The sequence below is a fragment of the Corvus moneduloides genome, chromosome 3, assembly GCF_009650955.1.
Source record: "Corvus moneduloides isolate bCorMon1 chromosome 3, bCorMon1.pri, whole genome shotgun sequence".
NCBI classification, from domain to species: Eukaryota; Metazoa; Chordata; class Aves; order Passeriformes; family Corvidae; genus Corvus; species Corvus moneduloides.
In genome coordinates, this window is record NC_045478.1 from 108,828,507 (window position 1) to 108,855,728 (window position 27,222).

Consider the following 27,222-nt stretch of genomic DNA (forward strand, 5'->3'; position numbering starts at 1 on the left):
GGCTAGAGGTAAGGCAGACACTCCCAACTCCCAGAAATGGCCCCCACACAGCAGGTTTGAGTGCTCTTGGCTTAATGTATTAGTAATTATCCTGAGCATTGTGGATAGAAATGGCAACTCGTGATCCTTCCTGTGTAGTTGTCTGTATTGCTAAATCCTAAGGATTAACCACTGGATATAGACAGGCACACTGAAGGGTGAACAGCCGTGCTAGGGTCAAATTAGGTCTGCTTTGTGTGTAATGCCATGGTTTTTATAATTTTCTCTTAATTCCCATCTGTGAGCTCATCTTTTAAATTAACACGTTATTGCAGACACACAGCCTGTGTGATTTGGTGATGTTCGAATACAAGGTAGTACAGCATTGTTTGTGAAGGGTTGATGTGTTTTACACACCTGTATAACCCTCCTCTAAAGCTATTGGGGAGCTTCTTTTGCATTTTATACTCTTCTGCCCCAGTAATTGTGATTAAGAGATATTCTTACCTGGCTGCACCTGACATCCTTCACTGCCAAACTCCTCTAGGGGAGTCAGAGACACTGCATGTGAAAGGTGGCATGTTCTGTGGCAAAAGATTAAAGCCAAGTGTCAGAGTTCCTGCTTGGAAAGCTTTGTGTCATAATTTAGCTCACTACCTCCTTATGCTGTAGACAGCAGAACAGTTGTGCCCATCTTCACTATTTAATAAGTGTGTGGTAAACTGATCCTACCTACCTTCACATTCTCCTAGTTTGCCTCCTTATAAGCTCCAAGTTTGGCTTTTTTGTTTGGTTTTCTTGTTGATTTTTTGTGGTTTTTTGCCCTCCCATAAAGTGACAAGGAATTGGTTGGGGCGATGTAGCCATCAGGCAGTTTTGAGCGTGTTTTCAGCAGGCTTCTTCCTCTCTGTGAATATTTGTAGAAGGTGTTCAGGAATTTATCAGAAGCCCTTGTCTTGGGGAGCTGGGCAAAACCAGAGGTCAGAAATTCTGTGCTCTTGATGCAGGGCCAGGGCTCAAAAAACTGTTTGCAAGTGTTTATACTGCCACAAGTGGGCCAAATACTTGCACTCTGTGTAACAAGACATGCAGAGTCTGGAGTGTTTTTGTCAAAGTTTTTAAAAGAGTAAAGGCAGCCTCTCACATTGGGGTGAAGGGGATCTTAGCACTCAGAAGAGCCCTTGAAAGGCTTTGGAGACATTAGGAATGTGCACAATTGTATTCTGTGAGAATCCCCAATAGCGGATTCCTAAAGCTGTGAAACAGACGGGGCTAAATTTCACTTTGCATAAAAATCTCTTATTCCATAGTATTTACACAAAATCACAGAAATAGTGCTTGTGGTAATGGTTTTGTTGTTTTAAAAATTATTTAAATTTATTTAGAAGGTTATTGATACCTTTCTCCCCATGTTTGATTTGGCCTCCTTTTCCTTCTTTTTGATCTTTTGAACTGTTACGCCTAAGAATGTATACCCCTTTCATCCTCTAAAAATGAGGACAGGCAAGGATTTGTCTTTTCTTGAGAAAACATCTTTTCCATCTGTATGAAAAATCCTGAATTGTATAAGTTGCTGTTGCTTGAAATGCTTAGTGGAGTAATTGCTTTCTGGAGATATTTGACTAATTTTTGTGTTGATGGAAGCTGTGTGACTAACAGCCAGTTGAGACTGATGTTGAGAATAGGCCTCAAGAGAATTGACATTAATTTTTAGCTAGCAGCTAAACTTTGATAGCAGTTTAATATTAATAGCATGTAGTGAGATAGTGCTTAGAGGGAGTAATCATCAACGTTTTCTATCAAATATGGCAACTAATTTTTTAGAGTGCTCGTTTAGTAGTTGTGGCAGGAAAGACGTGAGCAAGAACAACATCTGTCTGTGTGGTGTGTTTAAACAGAAAAACCAAAGATCAAGGATCCTTCTCCAGCTGTGAAGAGGAAGCCAAGTAAAATATCCTTGGTTTCCTGGGAATGGGGCTTAAGGGGGACCTTGTATTCAGGCTGTAAGACTAAGGGCACAGCAAGTTGACTTGTGTTTCTAGGACCCTTCCCATGAAATACATTACGGAAATGCAAACTGTTTCCACTTGACTGCCTATGTAGTAAGCTCTGGTCTTTTTTTTATACCCTATGTAATTACCATTGTTTTTCACTACTGCTGAACTCTGGATGACTGTTTCTCCTGCTGTGTAAAATGATTGCAGTGTATGTACACACAGTAAGGTGGGAGGAGTTCTGACACATCACCTGAAGAGAGAAGGAAGGAGCATCAGGTCCAGATTTAAAACCGAGTAATCCTCCAGCAGTGTAATTTAGTTGAGCAGGGGATTATTCCTGTAGTGTCTCTCTGGCTTATACCTTAAAGAAATTTGGGGTTGTTTTGAAAATTGTACCCACTGTAGTTGATAAAAAGTTATCTATGTTGGAAAGAATGCATGTAATGAGCAGGTTGTGACTCCAAGGTGCAGTCTGCCTTTGTGTTGGAAAGTAACCATGTGCTGTTGCCTTTGTCTTTTGCAGATGTTTCTGACCGTGTACCTCAGTAACAACGAGCAGCACTTCACTGAGGTGCCAGTCACCCCCGAGACAACCTGCAGAGATGTGGTGGAGCTGTGCAAGGAGCCTGGGGAGAGCGAGTGCCACCTGGCTGAGGTGTGGTGTGGCTCAGGTAGGTCAGGCTGGCAGCTGGTGAATTCCTGGGCATTCTCTGCTCCTGAGAAGGTAGTACATGGAGACCTGACAGATGTGATGCTGTCCCAGAGAGTTTCTGCATTTCCATTTCATTGACTTCTTCATCAGACTGGCTGTGATAACACACCTGCAAGAAGGCTCACACATGCAAAACTGAGTTAAGCAAAGGAGGAGGACTCAAGCATGCAGATGTTCTTGTCTGCGCAGCCCATGAGTCTCTGATGGGTGTGAGAGAGTTGTTTCCTCTACCTCCTCCTCTCCAGCAGCCTGTGTGGAGGTTTTGAAGTGCTAAGTGTTGGTAGTTCTCTGATCAGGTGAGAATGATTTTTTTTTTTTCCAACCCCACAGCCATTTTCACCTGCAGTGGCAAAATAAAGCTTCCTTTTTCTGATGGCACCTTCAGTGTTATCAACTGCATTAAGTGTGCACGAGAAGGAGTGTGTTAGCAGGAGTAGTGGGAGCTACCTGATATGCAGTGCTCTAAAGAAAGTGGGTGACAGGGAGGATGTAGAAGCTACTTTTGACTGTCCTTCCAAGCCTGTAGGAAAGGGGGTTGTGCATGTGGCTTGTTGTAACTTTTTTTCTTTTTCCACGTTCTTCTAATCTTGGGAGCTCAAATCTCCCTAAATTGCCATGCTCCACTGGAACTGGAGAATATGTCAACAAATAAAACCTAAAATATTACTAATGTCTCATGGCTTAAATGGGAAAGGGCTCTGGACTATCCCCTGTCTCCATGGTGCTCATTAGGCACTGGTAGCCACCCAGGCATAAGATAGATGAATCCCTGACAGGATTTTAAGTCATGAAAAATAATTATGTCTGAGCCAACTTTTTTGAGATGCTTCAACAAGATTATAAAGGAATCAGATGATAAGGGCTTATATTTCTTCCTCTGCTGTTAGCTCAGGCTCACATCTGTTCAAAGAAGTCTTTGGTGAGATGGATGTTTGTTTAATGGTATGAGATACCTGAGTTATCTCTTGATATTTACTTGCTTCTGACAGAGATGTAATGTTTCTGATATTTCTAAGTCTAAAAAATGGAACAGGTTTTTTTTTTTTTCCTTAGGAGGTAAAGAAGCTTTGCTTCATAAATGATAGTAAAATCACCAATTCATCATGGAACGAGATCTAGGAATATATTTTAATTGTACATGTTTGTCTAAATCAACACAATACTGAAGTATACAGTGAAAGACAAGTAAAATAAAGGTTTAGGTAAAACTACTGAATTTATAGTTAGTCTTAGTGCCCACACCCTGTTAAAGAGCACAAGTGGTTTTGGTGAGGGACAGGGTTCTCCTTTGGTACTGAAGTTGGAGCTGTGCTAGAGTGGGCAGTTCCTCTCTTGTTTCCTGAACCTGGATTCTTGCTTGGCTTTTGAGATGGTGATGTAGAGAACACTGGAAAGGGCAGTGAGATTGTCCTGAAATCAAAGGAGAGCACCTATAGTAAGAGGCAAGTGAAGTCTGTTAGTACTTAGTGTCCAGATGTTCTTGTTAAGCTGCAAAGTGAACTTTTGTGTGAGTGGGACCATATAGTGTGTGGTGTTTTATTCATATGATCAAGTTATCAGCCTCTCTGCTAGTCAAGGAGATGTGAGAAAATCGGATACAGAAGCATGAAGCGAAGCAGAGAACTTCTTCTGAGATTAGTCTTTGCAAAGACATCATGAGACACACAAGAACAGATATCTAATGCTGCTTGGACAGCTGTTATAGGACAAAAAAAGTTGCTTCCATTTTCACAGTGAAAACCTTGACAAGATCATTGAGCCCAACCTTTGACTGAACACCACCATGCTAACTAGACCATGGCACCAAGTGCTATGTCCAGTTGTTTCTTGAATATTTCCAGGGCTAGTGACTCTACCACCTCCCTGGGCAGCCTGTGTGGAGGTTCTGAAGTCCTAAGTGTTGGTAATTCTCTGACCAGGTGAGAATGTGTGTTGTTTTTTTTTTTTTTTTTTTTTTTTTTTTTTTTTACCTGCAGTGGCAAAATAAGCTTCCTTTTTCTCCTTGACAAAGAACCAACCTTTCAGTGAAGAAATTCTTCTGGTGTCCAACCTGAACCTCCCCTGGTGCAGTTTGAGGCCATTTCCTTTTGTGTCACTGGTTGCCTGGGAGAAAAGACCAACCCCCACCTGGCTACTCCCTCCTTTCAGGGAGTTGTAGAGAGTGATAAGGTCACCCCTGAGCCTCCTTTGCTCCAGGCTAAACACTCCCAGCTCCCTCAACAGCTCCTCACAGGACTTGTGCTCCAGCCCTTTCTCCAGCTCCATTGCCCTTCTCTGGACGTGCTGCAGCCCCTCAGTGTCTGTCTTGCAGTGAGGGGCCCAGAGCTGGACGCAGCCTTTGAGGTGTGGCCTCCCCAGTGCTGAGTACAGGGGGACAATCCCTGTCCTGCTCCCGCTGGCCTCATTATTGCTGATGTAGGCCAGGATGTCATTGGCCTGCTTGGACACGCTGGCTCATGTTCAGCTGCTGTTGACCAGCACCCCCAGGTCCTTTTCCACTGGGCAGCTTTCCAGCCACTCTGCCCACAGCCAGTAGCACTGTTTGGGGTTGTTGTGACCCAAGGGCAGGGCTCGGCAGTTTGCCTTACTGAAGTTTCAAATACCGTTCCCAATTGTACTTGTTAACAAAAAATGCAGTTGTCTCAAATCAATAACATTGGAAGACTTGAGTACTGGATTGTGCATGTTGCTTTGAATAAAAGATGTCTTAAGCATCTGTGTAGCATCCAGTAATGAGCATTTGCAAGATATGTTTTCACATATATTTTGGATTTTTTTTTTTGGTGAGGGGAGGAGGCAGCGGGGGAGAGAAATACTTTATTTTGCTAATCTCATTTTAGATGTCAGCAAAGTTTTCTATCTTGTTCTGCCAGGATTAGCCATGACTTCTGCTTTGTTTGCATATTACACTGAACAAATGAAACTGGTTTAAAACAAACATGGTGCAGGACAGCTAACCTCTGGGGGTAGAAACAAAAGACTTGTGTTGGAAAATGAATTCTAAGACGTCAGTTATTGGGATCCTTTTTACATAGCTTGTTTCTTTCTTTTTCTGACACTTGCTCAGGAATTTTAGCTTCTATTGTCAGACCTTATTAAGCCTACTTTGAAAGATTGCTGCAAGTGTGCTTGAGGCACTCTGTTCCCTGAAGGGAGGCAAGTTTACTACTCTCCCTGTGCTCCCAGTTTTGTATGAAATTTGGTGAATATCAGGGCAAAGCTTTTTGACCTTCCTATTATTGTCAGAATTCTGCTAGGCAGCTACCTTTCCTGCTGTGGAAAGCAGTCAAAAGGGGTGTGTGTATAAAGATCTCCCTTTTTTTTTTTTTTTTTTTCTTTATGAGACAGGTGGGGGGCAAAAAAAAAAAGAAAATGACTGTCCATTCTTCTTGAGCTTTCAAATGTACATTTGTTTGGTATTTGAAAATCTCTTTGACCTTCCTTTGAAGCCAATGAGTGGTATTGACAGAATCCTCCTGTAAAAGGGCATCTCCCTTGATTATAGAGTTTCAGCTGAGGTATTGCTGAGCTGCTAGAAATCTGCCTCATAAGCCTGCTATATACCCTTTAAGACAAAAATCTGGCAGTGGTACTGATGATTTTTTTGTTTGTTTGTTTTTGCCTTTTTTTTCTTGAATTAAGGTTTAGCTGATGAGGAGTGTTTTTTGCTGTCTAGACAAGTAACCGCCAAGAGACTGCTTTTTCTGTAACAGTGACCTACTTGCTTATTCTGTAAAGCTAATCTCTTTTGACAGTGACTCCAGAAATTTTCCTTCCTAGACTGCTTGAGCACAGCTGCAGCACTTTCATTTATAGAAACACTTTTATGTTGAAAAGAGCTTTTCACATACTGGAAACATGTTAGCAACTCATTTTTTTAATGAAACTGAAAACATTTATACTTAATGCCAACAATTTTTCCTGCTGAAAACATTATTTCATATTAAGATAGTGACTTTTTGAAAGACTCCATTGAATATGAATGAACTACTCTGATTTCTTTTTTCTTTTTTCCCCCCCCTCCCCTTGCTTAAATAATGAAAGGAAACCGCCAACAAAAGCAATGTCAGAAAAAATGAAACTGGTGCAAAAACGGTGGTATTTAATTTCATTCTTTGTCTGCTTGTCTTATTTCTCAGGCCAGGAACAAGATCTTCTGTTTGTCTGGCATCCAGCACAAATGGGTTCAATGTGATCATGAGCCCCAGTGCTGTTAGAGGATACTGTGACAGTATCCTGACTATGTAAATTCACTACTATGATATATTGACCACACTGTTGCCATCACATTTAAAATAGGCAGAAATATTTATGGTAAAATGTCTAGAATAACAAAAGAAACTGCTTTTATGTAAAGATCTAGCGGCCAATAAGCAATTCTGGTTGTATTCTGGCTATGTGCCTGGCTGTGATGTATGTAAATTTTTAAAGAAAGGTAATAAAGAAAGGGAGGAGTACTGGTAAATGAAGTTGGTAGAGGTAGACTCACACTGCCTTTTTCTATTATCAAAAGGCAGTAAGTAAGGCTTAAAAATTAGATATATGACTGAATCCTGAGCTTGGGAATAAGAGCGGGAAAAAAAACTCAGTGGAACTTGTGCATGTAACTTTTTCATCTCAGTTATTTGAAAGAAAGTGGCAAGTTCTTACTGAGCTCACTTTTCACTGTCTGATCCTTTTTTTTACTTTGAGCTGTGAATCCAAAGTAGTTCAGCTTTTCAAGGTTTTATCAGAAATAGGGCTTTCAAAATGCATCTCCTCTGAACTTCATGAAATTTGCTGTCCAAGACAATGAGCTGAATCAATGTTTGACAGGAGCTGTGGGAGAACAGTTGAAGTGACAGGAGCTGTGCTGGCATGCTGAGGATCAGGCCCGCTGGGTACTGCCAAGGAGCCTCTTCAGGGTGTTGAGTGCTTCTGCCTGAGCTTGAATGCAAGGGCTGCCATCCAGCGTTAAGAGAATTCCTCTTCCCTGGGAGTTTATCTTTGCATCTCTCTTCATTCTCGTTGGAATTAGGAAGTCCCTGTAGGAATCGTGGCAGCAGTGCCCTTGAGGAGAGGGTGGGAATGGCTAAGGAATAAGTTTGTGTGAGGTGCCACAGAAGAGGCGTGAAAGGTACAGCAGCACATGCTGAGGTGGTGAGTGGGTAAGGTGATTTGCACGTACAAAATGAAGGCACTAGAACTGATAGCTCTGAATTCCCGGTTTGTTTTCCCTTGGGCTGCAGCAGTGCCTCAGCTTTTCCCTTCAGGGGTAGACTTTTCCAGGGCTGCTTTTCAGAGGTGTTGGTTTAGTTTCAGAAGCAAGGAGCAATGCAGTGGCTTCTTAAGGGAAAAGTAGAAATGCCTTGGGTGAGGGCAAGGGTTATGTGCACTCGCTACACCTGTGTACTAGCAAGTGTTCAGGTGAAAGGTGATATTTTTGGTGTGGTATGTGCCCAAGCTGCGGTGGGATGTAGCAGTTAACTGTTTTTGTACCTTTTCAGAACGTCCCATAGCTGATAATGAACGGATGCTGGATATTCTGCAGAGGTTTGGAATGCAGAGGGGCGAGGTGCGTTTCTTTCTCCGGCATGAACGCTCTCCCTGCCGGGAAGCAGGTATGTGTTGATCTCAGCTGGTTCATTTGTTCAAGTTCTGTTTCATTCTTCAAGGTTAAGGAAACAGCTTGTGTGTGTTACTTACTGATGTTCATAGCCAGTAGGTGTTGCAGCCCTTTTTGTCTGACCGTTGGCTAATTTTTGTAAAAGCCTCATCTTCCCTTGCCATATCTGGGAATAGAAAATCCAAATTGAAATTTCTGCAGGTTTTCTAGAGCTGGTTATCACCAAAGCACCTTAAGGGCGTACTGTGTTAAATATATTTTCTGCAGCAAAATATCTAGAGATCTGTGGTGGTGATCTCTTCTTTTAAATATAGTAAGCAGACTGTTGCCCAGTAATGTAATCTGTGATTTGGGCTCAGGGTTATTCACCTGGATAATACTTTACCAGGGTGGTAAACTTAGCATACTTGGCAAAGAGTTCTTTAAAGTTTCTCTTACACACTTCTGTTAGTTTCAGGAATAGCATTAAATGAACTGCCTGGTCAAGTTCTCTGAGAATATAATTTTCATTGTAAATTTGAATGTGAAACGTGTAAAGGAAATTACTTTCTGCTTTTCAAGGGTTTTCTGTGCATCCCACCCTCATCTCTTCATTAGAATCTTTAAGACTTTTACCTTTTAAATCAGTCTACTGGATTCTTCTTCCTCCACTTTGTCTGTTTTCATCCTTGATAATCTTCCTCAGTGTTGGAAATACTGCATTTGTTAAGTGGCATTGTACCCAGCATATTTTAGATGGCTGAGTGTATCTTGATATTTTAAATGCATGCTGGTGATAGAATGAGTCCATGAAAAGCTAAAGCTGTGCTGTTTCTACCTGCTAAGGATCTTACAGAGCAGTTCAGTTGTCATGATGTATTTTTTCAAGTCCAGGGTGCCTGTAGTATTAGGATTATTGTAATTTTATTTGCCATAGCATTGCCAAGCAATGTATTCGAGCTCTGCAGTTAGTCTCACAGAAATATGGTCTTGAAATAGGAATCAAAAGGGCAAGAAGGTAACAGGACATGTCTTTGTCCTGTAGTACACCTGAGTTCTACAGGGAAATCAGTGAGCTTGGTATTGGGCATCTGAACACCATTTGCACATAATTTGATGGGAATAAAGTAGGATTCTAGTTAAGTAGCATCTTTACTGACACAATGACTGCCCGGAAGAAGAAAAAAATGTGCTTTTAAACTGTGTCTTTATAATGCACATTTACTAGCAGCTGACTGCCTGTTGACCACAGGATAAATGCTGGAGCAGTCTACTACTGTTAAGCTGTTTTTGTTTGTCCGGTTTTTTTGAACAGAACTTTTGAGAAAATGTGTTGTGTCATCAGTTAGATTCATCTTATGTGGTAAACACATAAGAACAGGTGTTCAGATTCTACACCGTAATGACTGTTCTGATTCTCTTTTTGTATTGAATGCTATGTCTAAAAAGATAAGAAAAATCTTCTATTACTTTACCACCTTTGACAATTTCTTTCTAGGGACTGGACAAAGGTCACAAGATCCAGCCTTCAAAAGAAATGGTGTGAAAGTGCCTGGAGATCGAAGAATAGAGAATGGAGTAAGTGCTTGGTGCAGTGGCCAGTTGGGTTGGGTCTGGCTGAGCTGGAGTTCATTTTCCCACAGCAGCCCTCACAGTGCTGTGCTTTGCACTGGCAGCCAGAGGAGTGCTGATAACACTCCAGAGTTTTGGCTCCTGCTGAGCAGGGCTGGCACAGCATCAGTGCTGTCACAACATTCCCCCCACATCAAGGGGCTGGGAGTGGGCAAGGTCCTGGGAGGGGACACAGCTAGACCAGCTGACCCAAAGTAACCAAAGGGATATTCCATGGCATATGACATCAGCTGAGATATAAAGGCCAAGGGAAGGAGGAGGAACAGGGGAACATCAATGTTTGTCTTCTGGAGCAACCACTCCACATGCTGAAGCCCTGCTTCCCAGGAGTTAGCTGGACATCGCTCTCTGATGGGTAGAGAATAAATTATTTTCTGTCCTTGCTTGCTTGCACAAACTTTTTGCCTTTGCTTTAGTAAACTGCCTTTTCTCAAGCTAGGAGTTGTTTTCCATCTTATTCTCTCTGCCCTGTCCTGCTGGGAAGGGGAGTGATAGAGCAGCTTGGTGGGTACCTGGCATCTAGCCAAGGTCAATCAACCATGGTCCTTCTTGGTCCCTGAACAGGGGTGAGACAAAGGCATATATGTTTTTTTTTTTTTTTTTTTTTTTTTTTTGCATACCATAGTAAAAAGTAGTTGCCAAGTATCAAATCTCCTGTGTGGGACATGGAGTTTGTCAGCTGCACTGCTTATCTCTTTATTTTGCTGAGTTTGAGAACATACTAATATAAACAATTGCTCTGTGCTTTGCCCTTACACTGATGGCCTTGTTTTGCTGGGGGAGCTGTGGGGATGATGAGGGAATAGACCTCCCTCTCCCTGCCTGAGATTGATGTGAATGTTTTTAAAATGCAGGCTCCCACGGTCTTTGCTCATCCTTATATAAGCTGTTTAAAACTGTAAATAATATTAACTAATACTGCTGGCACACTGTGGGGTTAGTGGAATCCAGTGTCATCGTGGTGTAAGAGAAAACAAACTTTAAGTGAGGAGGTATTGAGATGTGCTGTGAGGCATCCAGTTCCTGGGTGGCAGGGTGTGGGGAAGGATTTGGACAGATGCCTGGGGTGGTTATCACCTCCCATTGCTTGGAACTTTACACCTGATCCAGTAATCAATCAACCCTGGCAAACTGACATGTCAGCTGATAGAAGGGTGCCTTGCCTACCCCAGTGAAAACCAGCAGCCTCTCACCCTGTACCTGGGGCCTGGCTGTGAGCCACAGTTCAGTACTCAGAGGACTTTAGTTGAGGCAGAAACTCAAACTGTGTTTGAGGACATTATGGCTGAGACAGAGACTTAATAATTGCTCCAGTACTGAAAAAGGAAAAATGGAAATGGATGAAGTAAGCTACAGGTCCATATCATTGGTTGGAAAGGGAGGAAGAAGGAGAATTAGGAGAGTAGGGGGTCAGATAAAGAAGCCAGTCCTTCAACAAAGAAATTGCAAGGAGTGAGACAGATCAAACAGGAGATAGTTACTCGGTCCTTGACCTCATCAGAACTTCAAGACTTGTGAAAAAAATTATGACCACCAGCCATATGAGCAGATTTCTGCCTGGCTGCTTCAGTGCTGGGATAATGGGGCTGACAGTCAGCCCTTAGAAGGTCATGAAGCCTGATAGCTGGGATCCCTTGTTAGAGATTTGGAAATTGAAAGAGGAATTGGAAAACAGAGTAATTTGCAGTCTCTGGAGATTGGCTCCTCTCAAATGTGAGGGCAAGGTATCCGTTTAAGGAAGATCTTGTAAATTCCCTGGAAAGTGAACCACTGCAGATGAAGGTATCCAGTACTTGAGAGAATTAGCACTGCTGGAAGTCATCTGTAGTGATCTAAAAAGTGACAATGTCCCTAAAGATCCAGAGGATGTCCCTTGCACAGTGGCCATGTGGAGGAAGGTGGTTCAAAGTGCCCCTGCATCATATTCCAGCATCCTGGTGGCATTGTAGCACCTGCAGATGGATATACCAACTGTAGAGGTGGCATCTTCCAGGCTTTGAAATGTAGAAGAAGCTCTGGGTACTTCCACATCCCTACAGGCCAGCACCCCGCAGCCCAAGAGATCACTCCCCTCCTGGCCTGGTCAGAGGGAAGGGATGCCCCAAGCGCAGGCCACGTAACAAACTCTGGTTCTTTCTGCATGAGCAGTGGGAGGACATGAGGAAGTGGGATGGTGAGCCCACCTCTAAGCTGTAAGCCCGTGTCCCTGAACTGAGAGGGAGGAGAGCTGTTCAGAAGAGGTCACCCAAAAAGGCTGTCAGTGTAGTTGCTGCAGAGAGGCAGGGAGGCAATCGGTGATCTCCTAGACACAGAACAGAAATCCTCTCCTTTAACCCTGGTGAGGGGACTTCTGATCTGGCATCACAAAGGTCAGATAGTGAATACTCTGACCAGGAGCAGGAATAGAGGATCTCTACCTCCAACTAGGCAGAGTAAAGGGATGACAACCACACTGGACTGTGTGGATTCGATGGCCTGGCACATTGGATCCACACAAGTATAAAGCTTCAGTAGATACCTGATGTGTATCAAGGCGCAGGAGTGCAGAACCCATCTGGATCTCTGGAGTGACGGGGGATGCCAGGAGTTCTCTATATTTGAGGCTGAGTTGAGTTTAACAGAGGACAAGTGGCAAAAGCATGCCATTGTGACTGGCTCAGAGGCCCCTGGTATACTTGGGATCAGCTACCTCAGGAGAGGGTACTTGAAGGGATCCAGAGGGATACTGATAGGCTTTAGGTGTAGCTACTGTGAATACAGAGAAGATCAGTTATCCACCCTGCCTGGTACTCAGAAGATCCCTTCATTGTGGGATTGCTGCAAGTTGAAGAGCAGCAAGTGACAGTTGCTACCAGGACAGTGCACTGACAGCAATATCACACCAACCAAGACTGTGTAATTCCCATCCATGAACTAATTTGTTGACTGGAGAGCCAAGGAGTGATCAGCAGGACCCACTGACCCTTTAACAGTCCCATATGGCCAGTGCAAAAGTCTAATGGGTCCTTAAGAGATGTTCTGTGGTAACCTGGTACGTTAGAGAGAATTGAATCAGACAGTGGGACTCATTTTCGAAAGAACCTCAAACTCTTGGGCCAAGAAACATGGCATTGAGTGAATATATCATGTCCCTTATGATCTGCAAGCCTCTGGAAGAATTACCGTTATAGTGAAAATGGAGGCTTCCCCTCTTTGGAGATACTTGTACAATTCGTACCATGGGAAGAGACTAAGAGACTGTTTTGGAGGGGTTGCTAATGACTGCTCTAAAATAGACACAAAGCCTCTAGCAATTATCATCCTGGCTTTCAGATTTTTGGGATTGTCACCAGGATCTGTTGGCGGCCATATCTGTGCTTGTACAGGTGATCTCAGAGCAGCAAATGCACCATACTTTCCCTTCTCTACTCCCATCAGAGTTCTTTTCTCATGTTAAAGTAATATTGGGGGTTTTTTCACTTGTGGTTTTATCAGAGATCCCTAACTCCAGATTTCAAGTAGAGACTGGTTCCCGTTTCAGCACCGGATCCATTTTCTATCACTTACATCCACAGTTATGGAACAAGAGTAAGACTGAATCTAGGTTCAGGAAATACCTGAACAGATAACCAGTAACAGTGCTGTCTTTGAGAGTGGTGTTTTCCTTCATGCCCAACTATATTTAAACTTTCTATTTTCTTCAGCTTATGTGGAAGTGCTTCAAATTGTAGTGATACACCTACGACCACAGATCCATCCTGCCACATGCTGAGCATTCTGGGCTCAGTCAGTCAAAGCTGATTCATGCTGAGCTGAATTATAAAGGGCTGTGAAATGCCTCTTTAAAATGCTGCTGGGATTTTGCTAGAAACATTAATGTTCCAAGAGGTGTCAGTTTGTGTGAGTTGTTGGATTGGGCTACACATACATATGTGCTTACAATTGTTTATTCTTTTATCATGAGAAGATGCTGTGTCTTTCTAATTATTTTATTGGCTATTCAGTTGTTATTTTTGAAAGACTTACTGTACTTTTCTGTGATAGCTCTGTTAAGTGCTAGCCAAATTAAAAATTCTAGACTTAGCATGCTTTGGGTTTTCTTTGACAGGTGAGTGCACCAAGGATGGATATGACACTGTCTGAACTTCAGGAAATGGCATCACGCCAACAGCAACAAATTGAGGCTCAGCAGCAAATGCTGGCTAACAAGGTGAGTTTGGAATTCGATTGTTTACAGCCAGGAACAAAGGTAGTAACAGCCATGTGAAGTGGAGGGAGGATTGGGGAATTGGGGTTTTTTCACCCCTTCTAAACAGAGGGTTTCTTTTCTTTGGCTGCCTGTTTTTAAATTTGAAAGTCAATCTATGCAAATACCCAGTTGTAAAACATATAAATAATGCCAGTGATAGAAGTGACCAGTTTAGCCTACTGAAAGGGTAGAGCACATAACACTGATATACTGTCATTCATCCTGGTGGCTCTGTCAGCTCTATTTGTGCTCCATGTGTGGTGACCAGCAATTCACCAGTTTGATCACTAAACAATGCTTCTGTCTCTGCTGTCCTGTCATGCTATCTTGCTTTCTCCTGATAAGAGTTTGCCTGGTTTTCTGGGGCAGCTGGCTGGAAAGATATCTTGTATGTGATAGAAGTAACCTAGGACTGTGATTTATAAAACGCTTGCAGAACAATAACAGAAAAGCTAATGGAAAAACACAGGGTGCTCCTGAATTGTGTAAGGGAAAAAATACTCTGAATGCATCTGCAGAATGGTGGCACAGAGTTCATGTTTTGCTTGAGTGTTGTTGGTACACAGTACTCTTGAAAATATAACAGGAAATTCTGTTTTTGGCAGAGAAGTGTTAAATGTGAGCCTGTCCTGAAGAGGGCTCATCTGTCTGGGTGGATGTTCCCATGCATTTCTGAATGTGCTTTGCTGGGGAAAAAGGCTGCTCTGAGGATCTGGTCTCACTACTTTTCCTCTCTCACGCATCTTTTCTCCCTCTCCTTTTGAGATCAGCTCTGTGTGTCCCTATGTTTAGTATCTTGTTCAGTTCCCTTGGCCCTCAGTAATTGGATCTCAGGGAAGTGCTTCAAATCATGGCTTTCTAATAGTTCTGCAGCACCTGCTAAGTGGTATTTTTTAAATGGCCTGTCAAAACAGCCAATAAAACTTTTGTCTGCTTTATGGTAAGAACAGGTACAGCTATGATGCAGGAAATTGGTCACTCAACCAAGCAAATGAGAGTTTTCACCTGAAATGTAGCAGCACAATTAATACCCATACTGCCTTGTTTAATTTGCCAAAGAATGTTGCCCTCTTCTCAGTTCCAGCTGAGATGTGTTTATATATGAGAAGCCTAAACTTCCACAGCTTCTGTTTCACTCACAGGTGATGGCAGTATACCCTAGTCTTATAAATAATGCTGTAGTCACGAGAAACAGGAACATTATTTTTACTGTAAAGGGAGTTATACAAGATTAAAAAAGATAAAAATAGGAGTTTTACTCTGGATAGATACCCATTGGATGGGTGTCTGCTGCCTGTGGTTTGAAGAACTGTAGCCCTGTGGGTGTACCACTGCTAGAATTTTTCATTTAAGTGCCTCTCTGGAACAAACCACCTGCTTTCCTAGATGCCTCTTCAGAGTGACTTTCCATTGCCTCTTTCCTGCCTTCTGAAATCAGATGCAATATTAAAAATAGATTCTGAGGGAGGAAAAATACATTTTCTTTTTAGACATGAGCTGTAATAGCTTTTTTTTGTGACATTTTCCTGCGTGGGAGTGACTCTAAAGTAGTGCATGCACTGAGGGTGCTGCCTGGTCCTGGTTTTCTCTGGAAGGCAAGCTCACTTTCTTGCTCTGCCTTTTTTATTCAAAGTGCACAAGAATCCCTGTTTTCTAAATCTGACTGGTGATTTTTTTCTTTTGTGGGTTTGTTTTTTTTTGGAGAAAGTATGGAGTTCTAATGTTAGTAAGCAGTGGTAGTCTTGGATATTAGTGGGTGCTTGGGAGTCTTAGTAGTAGTTCTACTAAGCAGCTTGGAGCAATGTGTCATCTCCAGAGCTGGAAGCCGTGTATAATGGCCAGTGATTCAGAGGAATTCTTTGTAGATGATTTAGTGGTCTCATAGTTTCTTGTAGGTCTAAACTAGACATGTGCATGTAGAAACTGGTAACACATTATTTTACTCCCTTGGAGAGGCAGAAGGATCCTCTCCACTAAGGTAATATCTGTTGTTTAGATGAGGGCCAGGTCACTGTAAAGGTTTTCCAGTGTCTTGAATTATCTGTTTTGTTATAGTGGTGATCATTATCTGGAGACCAGTGTGTTTTCAGAGGTTTGGGGTGCAGTCATCCTCCTCAGGCAGGTTTTAGCAGAACTAGTAAAAGTACAATTAGTATGAAAAATACCAATAATTTATGGGATACCTTCTATATAAAGAATGTCTAATATTCTCCAGCATGACCTAGTTGTTTAAAATGTGATATATGATAGAGATATGCCAAGTACAAGCAGCATGGAGAAGGTAGAGAGAAAATAGTTCTTAGCACTTGTAACTCAAGAGTGCTGAGTAGTGATTAAATGAAATTAGCAAGTGTCTTGGAACATGAATGCTAAAATTTTTCTTAGGCTTCAAAATCCTTATCTTGACTGCAGGAGCAGCGCCTGAAATTCCTGAAGCAGCAAGATCAGCGACAGCAACAGCAAGCTGCTGAACAGGAAAAACTGAAGCGATTAAAGGAAATTGCTGAGAATCAAGAAGCCAAACTTAAGAAAGTGAGAGCACTGAAAGGTCATGTGGAGCAAAAAAGACTCAGCAATGGGAAATTAGGTGAGTTGCTGCTTGGGGAAGGTAGCCTGGGATTTTTCATGAAGCGCAGTTCTTGGAACTCAAAAGTTTCTGGTGATTTCAGTGATTCGGAGGAGTTTTTTACAGCATTCCAAGCAGTGTTAATCTTAACAATTTCACGTCTGGTATTTACCAAGAAAACTCATGACTGACCTAGAACAAAGTATGTTTTCTTACTATATTTTAAAACATCCTGTAAGAGTACCCTGTATTTTGAGCCTAGCATGTCTGCTCTTTAATTACAGTGTAGGTTTTTTCCTTACTTGAATACCTTTGTGCACCACAGTAATTTTTTCCATCCTTGGTGTCAATACCCTACACATTTAGAGTGTTATTTTCTTGGCCTATAACAAAGCTTAGCCAGGTACCCAAGTTGCCTTTTATGCAAGAGGTAATTTGATGGCTGCATATTTCCTTTTTAATTATGTGAATTTGACCAGGTTCTTGCTTGCTTACAGTACTGGTTGGGTGCTTGTAGTTCAGCATGTTGATACAACATCAATATTAAGTCTGAAATAAATATTTATTCTTCTGCTTACCTTTTCATCCTCTCTGTTGTGCAGAACTTGTTATTTCCAGCCTGACTCAACTGAAAATCTGAATGTTGTTTTAGTAGGAAGCATTGTGGTTGACAGATAAAGCAGAAGTGTTTCTCTATGGGTAGAATCCCTTTTCTGTTTGGATTTTGTCACACAAAATACCAGTTTAAAGGTGTGAAAGGATGGTAGAATAATACAAGATCTTGGAGCATGTGAATCTTGTTTCCCTGCACCATCCCCAGCAGGTCTGATTTTGGTACTTGCTTGAGTTTTTACTGATTCCTTAAATTTTCTTCTATAATAGAACAGTTTCAGCAGTGGGAGCAGCTGATGACAGATGTTTGTAATAGACTGTAAAACGCCCTCTGAGTCTTTGTTTAATGTGACAGCTTGAGTGTTTTGTCACTGAGTTCTTATGACCTAAATTCAGAGTTCTAAGTATCATAAATATGCCTTGTGGTTGAGTGAGTGTCTTCCTGCTGAATTCAGCATTCAGTGCATTTAGGCTTCTTCACATGAATTCAGTCTGGTATTGTGGTTTTGTTTATTTCCATACTTTAGAAAGTGACAAAAAAAAGTTCTCTTTCCTTCCCTGTCAGTGCTCTAAGTAGACCAAATTTCCATAATCATTCTAGTGAGCGTGCATTTGCCAGAGCTCAGAGGAAGAGCTGGTGTGACGGGGCCCATGGGTTTGGCTGAGCAGCCCTGCTCTGGGGGCCAGCAGGGCGCTCTCTGTCTCCTTAAGTGCTGCCTTGGAAGCAGCCCACGCTGGGCTGTTTCTCAGGGCAGCTATTGTGCTCTGCCCTTCTTTGCAGTGGAGGAGATTGAACAGATGAACAGCCTGTTCCAGCAAAAGCAGCGCGAGCTGGTGCTGGCCGTGTCCAAAGTAGAGGAGCTCACCAGGCAACTGGAGATGCTGAAGAACGGCCGGATTGATGGTTACCACGACAACCAGTCGGCTGTAGCTGAGCTCGACCGCCTCTACAAGGAGCTGCAGGTAAAGGGAGGTCAGCCCGTGACCCTCAGCTCTTCCAGGCTAAAACTTGGTTGGGTTGTTTCTTACCTCGTTGCAAAGAAATCCTGTTGCTCCTGTTCCTGCCAGGGCTGTGTGACTGCCTGCATGCTGAGGATGGAGAGTTAGTTGTGCTGGGTTCAAGGTAAAGAGAAGAAGGAGCACACACTGCCTATACCTTTCCTTTCTGCAAAATCTGGAGACTAACCAGCGTTTTCTCTGGAGGGAAAACATGACTTGACTTTTTAGAAGGCTTTTCTCTTTCCAACAGTTTCCTGTCCCCAATCCTGAAAGTAAATTTGGTTTTTTTTGTTGTTGTTTTCCCCTCCTCCCCCACTGCTTTGTGAATTTATTCAGTTGAGGAACAAACTGAACCAGGAGCAGAATGCCAAGCTGCAGCAACAGAGGGAGTGTTTGAACAAGCGCAACTTGGAGGTGGCAGTCATGGATAAGCGTGTTAATGAGCTGCGCGAGCGTCTGTGGAAGAAAAAGGCAGCTCTGCAGCAGAAAGAGAATGTACCGGTAAGTGTGGGGCATTTAAGAACTGAAACATTAGTTCTGTGTGTTGTCTGTACAGCCTGAAGTAAGAACTTGCTGGGGGGGAAGGTTGTTGAGATGCTAGACTTGTTGTCCTTATCCATATGTAGTGGAAGTCTTGTATTATTAAAGTCCTTTTTGTGGTACATTAGTGTTAACCTACTTACTCTTTACAGACAAGAAGTCTTATGCTGTCCTGGATTTTTATTTTAGATTTTTTTTTTGCTATTACTACCTCAGCTTTATAATTCTTAAAGCTTTTCCAAAAAAGCACTTTTGATGTTGGAGTATCATTTGCTACTTGTTTTATCCTTTTTGACTTCTGTTTCAAACTCTGATGAATGGATACTGCAGAATAAAATTCTTTAAATTTTCTTCTTTTTTTTTTTCCCCAAGGTTTCTTCAGATGGGAATTTACCACAGCCAGTGGCTTCTGCTCCAAGTCGAGTGGCAGCTGTAGGTCCTTATATCCAGTCCTCTACTATGCCACGTATTGCTTCCAGACCTGAGCTTTTGGTGAAGCCAGCATTTTCAGATGGGACACAAGCTTTGCAGGTACCTGATGGGCCACTGAAAACACAAACACTGCCCAATATGAGAGCTGGGAACAGTTCACAAGCTAAAGCTCCTGCAGGTAATAGCTTACAATTAGTATTTCTTATCTAGACATGTTTTGTTTTCTTACCTAACAGCTCTGTTCTGATGTTTTGTTTGTTTGGGTTTTTTTAAAGCACAGCTTTATTTGAGGTGTCAGTCTTGCTACTTGCAATTTTTCCTGCACCTGTGAATATATTTTATAAGCACTGAGTTTCTATGATTCAATGTTAAAAATCAGGCAAATCTATTAGTGAGCACTTTGAGTTGTCGTACAATGTGGAATGTAGGAGGATTTTTCTGTAAAGTAATTATTCTTTTTATTTATTTTGAAGTTCTCCTAAAAACTAATACAACAAGTGTGCTTTGAGTTTCTAGAGGCAGTTTTAGTACATACCTGGTAGCAGTCTGGTGCCTGGATTTAAAAACTGGCAAAGCCAGATTTTCTGATTGTGCATTTTTGGAAATGACACATGTAAAAGATCAAGCAACATGACAAGAAATTTTACAAAGGAGGCAGTTGCTTGTAGCACAGAAATAGCAGTAAAGTTATTGACTTGCTGATGAGTGAGGTTTGGCCTTGCCTACTTGGAGAGTTAATGGAGATTTGTTGGCTTCTCTCTGTGGCTTTCTCCTATGAGAGTCAGTTCAGTAAGAGAAGTCTGGAGAAACTCTTGAGTGTTGTGGGTATCTCTTCTGTGATATCCTGGGAGAAGACTCCTTTTTCAGCTGGGAGAGAAGAGAAACACTGATCTTCCCAAAAGCAAGAAATGAAGACTGAGCTTGTAGAATAGTTCTGTTTATTTTCTATCTCACTTCCTCCATCTCCAGTTCTGGCAGATACTAAAGTAACCATTGCACAAAAGCAGTTCCAAGTGTCTCTTGCCGTATTGGAGAATGGAGGATTGTTTCTTTTTATTTGGTTTGCTGATCCTAAAACTACTGGAGTGGAATTTAAGCTCTAGACTACAGAAAATTTGAATTTTTGCTCGAGCAATGTGTAGTGGTTAGCTATTTGAACTAATATCACATCTTACTCTTTAGCATTTGGACAAAAGGACTGCTTTCCTACAGAGACTTTGATACTTTGTCAGAACAGAACTTTTCTCCTGCTGCTTATTATTACTGTTTGACTTTAACATTACTTAGATTATTTAGAATTTAGTAGAAAGAATTCAGTGAAATATTTAATAGCAGATTGCAAGCATTTTCTTAGTGATTTTTGCAGATCTGGGTGTCTACTCCAATGAATGTGAAGGCCAGCTTTAAAGCAGAACCTGTATGCACATTAAACACACAGATGATTTTTCTACTGTTTTGAATATCACTTGCAGGGTCTGTCTATGCTTTATAGCATCATGTTTTTTCTTTGCACAATATATCTTTTTTATGCTTAACATTGTATCACTTTTAACTTAGCACAGATACTCAAGGAAAGTTTCCTACTAACTGGAAATAATAGAGAAGTTTCTTTTTTGCATGCTAGAAGTGCAGGTGTGTGCTACAACAAAGAGTTTTGCTGCTGCTTTTGGTAGCTGTTCCTGAACTTCATTTGCAATTCTCTTTTTAAAACGAACAAATGAATGAAAATTTGTAATGATAGGTTTTCTGGCAGTTAACCTCTAGGTGATGCTTTTACATTGTCTAGACCTGACTCTTACAGAAAAAAAAACCCCTACTTGTAATAAGTCAATAAAAAATACTATTTTAGCGTAATGTGTTCAATTTGTTCTCTCCTAGGTTCTGTGGTCCCCAATACAAAACCTTCCCCATCTGCCCCTGACTGGAGCAGTTCAAATACAGACAATCATATTAGTCAAGGTTCAGCCTTGACTTCAGGAAAAGGAATTGTGACAAGTGAAGGACAAGGTATGTTCTTTTGTGCTTGGCTAATCTTAAAATACGGATATTCTAGTTGATGATATTTCTCTTCTAAATGCTTCAGTAAATAATAGAGAATTCATTTGAAAGCACAAAAAAAAAAAAATCAAAGAACATTGATGTTGCTTTGCTATGGTATTGCAGCGTTTTTATGAAGAAAGGACTCAAACCCACAACTCACTTCAGGTGGTGAAGTAAATCCTAGTTCCTTCTTACATGCCCCTGCTGAACTTGCATAATACAGCATTTGGCAGGCCCAGGGGCCCTTGGTGCAGGGGTAGGATGGATGCAAAAAGCATCTCCTGCATACACTGTGGTAAATATTGCACAGAGCAGGACTCTTATCCCTACAGTTGTGCCATCCCTTTTGAAAGTTGTCTCCTCTCTCTTCAACAACAGCTGAAGGAGAAACTTTTTTACGAGACAAAGAGAAGAAGGTGCGTCCGTTCTCCATGTTTGACTCTGTGGACCAGTCTGCTGGGCTGGGCACTCTGAGGAAGAACCAGAGCAGTGAGGATCTCCTGCGGGAAGCACAGGTATGCAAGGAGCCCGGGCTGCTGCTTTCCATCTGCCAGGGCTTACCCACAGCTGTTCTAATGTGGCTGGCAGAAAGCTCTGAAAAGTACTGAGGTCAGCTTTTAAAAGACTGCTTCCGAGGAAAAAAGCCTGTTAGGCTTTTGATGGCAGTTGGTAGCTCCAAATCGTTCTCTACGGTCACTGTGGTGAGAATCTACATTTTGGCTTAATACATAAAAGCGGCTGTATTACTTGTACTAGTGTGTATGCATATATTTTTTCCCCCAAAGATACAAAGAGGCATTTGCATGTTGTTTGTTTTTTAAATGATCTACACACTTGTTTCACTCTTTAATGCAGCAGTCTCCTTCATATGTTTGATAGCAGCAAGACTTCCCACCTAAATTTTGGCACAAGGGCACAGTTTGATCAGGTAGGGGAGAAGTAGCCTGCAACTGGGGATGACAAGTGCTTTGTTGGAGAGCAGCCTCTTGCCAGCCAAGTGTCTCTGACATCTGTAGAGAAATTACTGTGCCCTGCCATTGCTCTTGTTTTAAACATTGCTGTTACAGAAAGAATTAAAGAGAATAGGCTCAAAGTGTATTCAAACAACAGTGGTGACAAAATGTTTCAAGCAGTTTCTTCTTGTTTACAATGATGTTGTAAACATTATTGCAGCGGTAGTACAAATAAGATACTGTGTCATTCTTTGAGGGTCTTTGGTCCTTCACAGCAGCACTCCTAAACCATGAGTAACCTTAATGAAATTTTTTTGTCTTTCAGACAACCAATAAAAATGTAACCAAGGTGCCACCACCTGTCCCCACTAAACCAAAACAGATAAACTTGCCTTACTTTGGTCAAGCCAGTCATCTGCAACCTGCTGATACAAAGCTGGATGGAAACCTGCAGAAGCTGCCTTTGGCTATTGCAGCTATGGGGAACAAGCAAAAACCAGTGGCACAGCAGCCTTCCCATCCTTCTCAGCAGATACAGCAAAGAATTTCAGTGCCTCCTGCAGGTTCTTCCTCTAGCCAGGATCAAATTCTTCCTTCCTCCAAACAGGAGAGTCCCCCAGCAGCAGCTGTGAGACCTTTTACTCCTCAGCCATCCAAAGAGACTTCACTGCCACCATTTCGAAAGCCTCAAACTGTGGCTGCAAGTTCCATTTACAGCATGTACACCCAACAGCAGACTCCTGGGAAGAACTTCCAGCAGGCAGTACAGAGTGCTTTGACGAGGGCACAGACCAGAGGACCACACTTCCCAAGTGGTAAGCATATGGCTCTCTCCCTCTCTTCTGCCTGATAAACCTCAGATAGATGTTCTTTCCACCTGGGCTGTGAGTACGAAGCTGTTCCTTGGGGAAATTAAGTGGGTGAGGGCAGCTGTAAGAATCTTAGGGGGTGTGTAAGAGTGTTAACAGGAAGTGCAGCATGTCTGTTTTGTGTTTGCAAGATAACTGTATGGTACGTGTAGTTACCAAGTTAGTTCTGTTCAGTTTTTTGTATTCTGCTTCTTTAGCCTACATAAAGAATACACAGCCTGATTCACCTTTCTTCTTTGTTGTTGTTTTCTTGTTGATCAAATATTCAAACTTGTTTCCCCCCACCCCTCTCTGAACTGCTCCCCAGTGTATGGCAAGCCCGTGATGGCAGGAGCTGCAGTACAGAATCAGCTGCCGCAGACGGAGAACATCTACTCCAACCTGCAGGGCAAGCCAGGCAGTCCAGAGCCTGAGATGGAAACAGCAGCCTCTGCTCATGAGAACCATGAACCAGAGAGGATACCCCGTCCCCTGAGCCCGACCAAACTGCTGCCTTTCCTATCCAACCCCTACCGCAACCAGAGCGATGCCGACCTGGAGGCGCTACGGAAAAAGCTGTCCAATGCCCCCAGGCCGCTGAAGAAACGCAGCTCTATTACTGAGCCAGAGGGGCCTAATGGCCCCAACATTCAGAAGCTGTTGTATCAGAGGACCACTCTGGCTGCAATGGAGACTATCTCAGCTCCATCGCATCCCTCCAAACAGACAGCATCAGCTGCCAGTCCTGAGAGCCCGGTGGAAATCCCAAATCCTTATCTAAGCACAGACTCAGAAAAAGAAACAGCTGCTTCCATGCCAGAACCAGCTATTGCTGAGGAGACAGAAAGCACAGCAGCAGAGCAGAGCGAAGCTGCTCTTCCCCCTGCACCTTTGGACACTGTACCTGAGGCTGTATCAGACAGTGATGAATTCACGCAGCCCAAAGCAGAAGAACCAAACCTAGAAGCTCCACTGCCACTGGAGGTGTACATGGAAGAGTATCCTCCATACCCACCACCTCCCTATCCATCAGGGGAACCAGAGAGTTTGGGAGAGGACTCATTCAATATGAGGCCTCCTGAAGTTACTGGACAGTTTTCCTTGCCTCCTGTAAGTATTCGTTAGCTTACAGTTGGGGTGCCCTGTCAATAAATCCTCTCAAGTGCTGCCGTAAACCCTGTGCATTGTGTTGTAGAGCTCAAGCAGATGTGGGAGAACAGTCCCACAGTCTAAAAGTCTCTCTGTGGGTATCTGTTCTACTTGTGTGATGCTCTTATCTCCAGACTGCATGGCAGTAATGAAAAGTCTCTCTTGTTCCTAGAATTAATGACATAATGAAAAGTTTCAAATGGAATACACAAATAGTAAAACTCTTCAGAGCTGTAAAGAGCATTCCTTATAGAAGTCTGCCTACACCCAGATTTTACTTCCTTTTTAAGAGAAATTAAAGATACAGATAGAGATACAGATTTCACAAGCCTTTTCCACTATTGCTAATAAGAGCTGGAAATGAATTTTCTTAATCCTGCATTGCATTTGCTTATCTGAAAGCGTCTTGCTTGAAAAATATGGAGGCACAGACTTCTTTAGTTTTTGCCTTAAAAACTCATTTGTAGACATCAACTGTTTGTATTTCTTCTACTGAATGTTTTCTGAATTTCTTTGGAACCTGATTCAACATCAGTTTACTCTCAAGTTGCATAAAAATGGAGTCTCTTGGGGCTAGGAGGAGGCAGCACTTTTACCATTTTATTTTGCAAATTTGTATCTGTGTATGATGTTATTGCACTGTTGTGGAACAAAAATGTGTAATGTTTTTGGTTTCTCAGAGACTTTCTTTAGAAACCTGTCATGAGTACAGTTTTGATAACTTGATACATGAAAGTGGTTTTTTCCTCTATCACTTCAGTGCAGAGGAGTTAAAAGCTTTAAATGTGCTTTTTAACCCTGTAATTTGTGCATGGAGTAGACACTTCGTGTGTTCATGCTTTAAAGATTTTGTCCTTGCTCCCTTTTACAAGGAAACTTGAGTGGTAGGATTTCCTGAATTGTAAGAACTCATTTCTGCTTGTTTTTGTAATAACTCTGCAATGATGAGAAGAAACCAGCCTACCTTCTTGATTTCATATTTAAATCTGTGGGTTGTGCTGCCAGGCTCACTCTTGAAAAAGCCCCTACTTTTGATACTATGTACAAATTACAGGCAGAAGAGTGTTTCATGGGAATCTCTACTTACATATCTTATCTCCACACGCCTGCTCTTGCAGAATATGAGTCAATTCTATTCATCTTTGCCTGGACATCTGTCAGAAATTTATATACCCTCGTGAATAGTCCTATTGCTGCTGCCCAGCCAGCTGGGTGAGCACTGAGCTAATGCGAGCATGTTCCCTAAAGGAAAAGGTACAAACTCAGCTATAGAAATATTTGGTTTCCAGTATCCATGGGAGCATCTGAAGTAATTCTACACTTGGTTCTATATTCTTTCCAAAACTGTTTTCCATCACTGTTTGCTCCTGCTATCCTCTGCTATATTTTTACAAAAATGTTAGGCACTTTAACATCAGCACTTGAAGTAGTGTACTCTGTGGAGTGTGCTGCTTGGTTGGTGTAACTGCTGTGAGAGTTAATGCTAAAGTCATCCAAACAACAAGAAAAAAAATCCATCTTTTCCTGACCTTCAGGGATTTGGTAGTTTCACTATTCTGGTGATGTTTGATCAAGGTAACTTCTGTATAGAGTTGAATAGTGACCTTGTCCAGAGATAAAGGCAGAGATCTTTCGTAACATGCCTAACCTAATATATTCATAATGTGTTTGGGAATTGGTAAAGATGGTGTAAATTTAATATTAAACACTGCTTTGATAATTTCTGCTTTCATTCCCAAATAAGCAATTATATATTATTGTTCTTCCAGGAAAAAAGTGCCTGTAACTTGTGTTACCTTTTCACAGGGGAAGAGGACGAACTTGCGTAAGACTGGCTCAGAGAGGATTGGGCATGGAATGAGAGTGAAATTCAATCCCCTGGCATTGCTTCTGGATTCATCGTTGGAGGGGGAGTTTGACCTCGTGCAGAGAATAATTTATGAGGTACAAATGCTAATTTTTAAGACAAGGAATTTCAATCCCAGTTGAAACTGGGAAGTTGTAGCTTTTCTGGACTAGTGCAGAACCTAGATATGTTCTTGAAGAGAGAAATCCTGACAGGTTCTAAGTGTTCATACTTGGAGGCTGATTTGAAGTGTGTCAAGTCCACAGTGGATTTTTAGCATCAAGACTATAGATGTGCAAGGCAGCTTCTTCTCATTTTTTATGTAGTGTTTCATTCCCTGTCTGGCATGTTATCTGATAATTCGATAAGCAAAATCCATGTGAACTTTGCTCACAGTTAAATAGACATATATCAGAAATTTGTGAAAAATACTTCTAGTAAATTTTCAAGATCCTTTCTCTCTGAACCGCACTGTTAAAGGGAGACTGCAAGCTTAAATGTAAGTCTTGTTGAAAAATTAGTGGTGGTTGTACTCTTCTGCCTCTTGCTCATGTCCTTCCTAGAAATATGTCACAGATCCGTATTTCAGAATAAGACAAGTGATTCTTATATGAGAAGAGGTGTTTATTCCAGAGTGTTTCACCTGAATGTGACTGGTTCCTTTCTGGCTGGCCAGGTGGAAGATCCTAGCATGCCCAATGATGAAGGAATCACTGCGCTGCACAACGCTGTGTGTGCTGGGCACACGGAAATTGTGAAGTTCCTGGTGCAGTTTGGGGTGAACGTGAATGCTGCAGACAGTGATGGATGGTAAAGGTTCCATGAAGTGGCTCCTTATGGATGTTCTCCACAAGGGCCCTGGCTTGGGAGCTGCAGGTCCCTCAGAATGTCCCTTGCTTTGCTCCTGTGGAGCTGGCAATGAGTTTTCTTTCCAAAGCAGAGCAACAGTAGTTCTCTGTGGGGCATCACATGGGACTGTGCAGAGGGGAGAATAGGGAAATTATAGCAATATTCCCTGTATGAAAAAAACATTGTGGGATGGACACAGTTGTCAGGAAATTGCTCTGTTTCTTTGAGATATTGAAGACAGGTTATAATGAATGAG

General features: G+C 42.1%; 1 protein-coding gene across 3 annotated transcripts in view; it reads left to right on the top strand.

Annotated features, from left to right (window-relative positions):
* Nucleotides 1–27,222, top strand: part of TP53BP2 (tumor protein p53 binding protein 2) — a 52,515-nt gene that overhangs the window by 17,442 nt on the left and 7,851 nt on the right. For all 3 annotated transcript variants that reach the window (XM_032103403.1, XM_032103404.1, XM_032103405.1), the window contains exons 2-15: nucleotides 2,500–2,647; nucleotides 8,175–8,288; nucleotides 9,771–9,850; nucleotides 13,992–14,093; nucleotides 16,545–16,719; nucleotides 18,092–18,273; nucleotides 18,646–18,810; nucleotides 19,222–19,459; nucleotides 21,160–21,288; nucleotides 21,700–21,836; nucleotides 22,600–23,089; nucleotides 23,451–24,232; nucleotides 26,078–26,215; nucleotides 26,794–26,927. In XM_032103403.1, coding sequence (XP_031959294.1) covers nucleotides 2,500–2,647; nucleotides 8,175–8,288; nucleotides 9,771–9,850; nucleotides 13,992–14,093; nucleotides 16,545–16,719; nucleotides 18,092–18,273; nucleotides 18,646–18,810; nucleotides 19,222–19,459; nucleotides 21,160–21,288; nucleotides 21,700–21,836; nucleotides 22,600–23,089; nucleotides 23,451–24,232; nucleotides 26,078–26,215; nucleotides 26,794–26,927 — 3,014 coding nt within the window. The remainder of the gene's footprint in view (nucleotides 1–2,499; nucleotides 2,648–8,174; nucleotides 8,289–9,770; nucleotides 9,851–13,991; nucleotides 14,094–16,544; nucleotides 16,720–18,091; nucleotides 18,274–18,645; nucleotides 18,811–19,221; nucleotides 19,460–21,159; nucleotides 21,289–21,699; nucleotides 21,837–22,599; nucleotides 23,090–23,450; nucleotides 24,233–26,077; nucleotides 26,216–26,793; nucleotides 26,928–27,222) is intronic.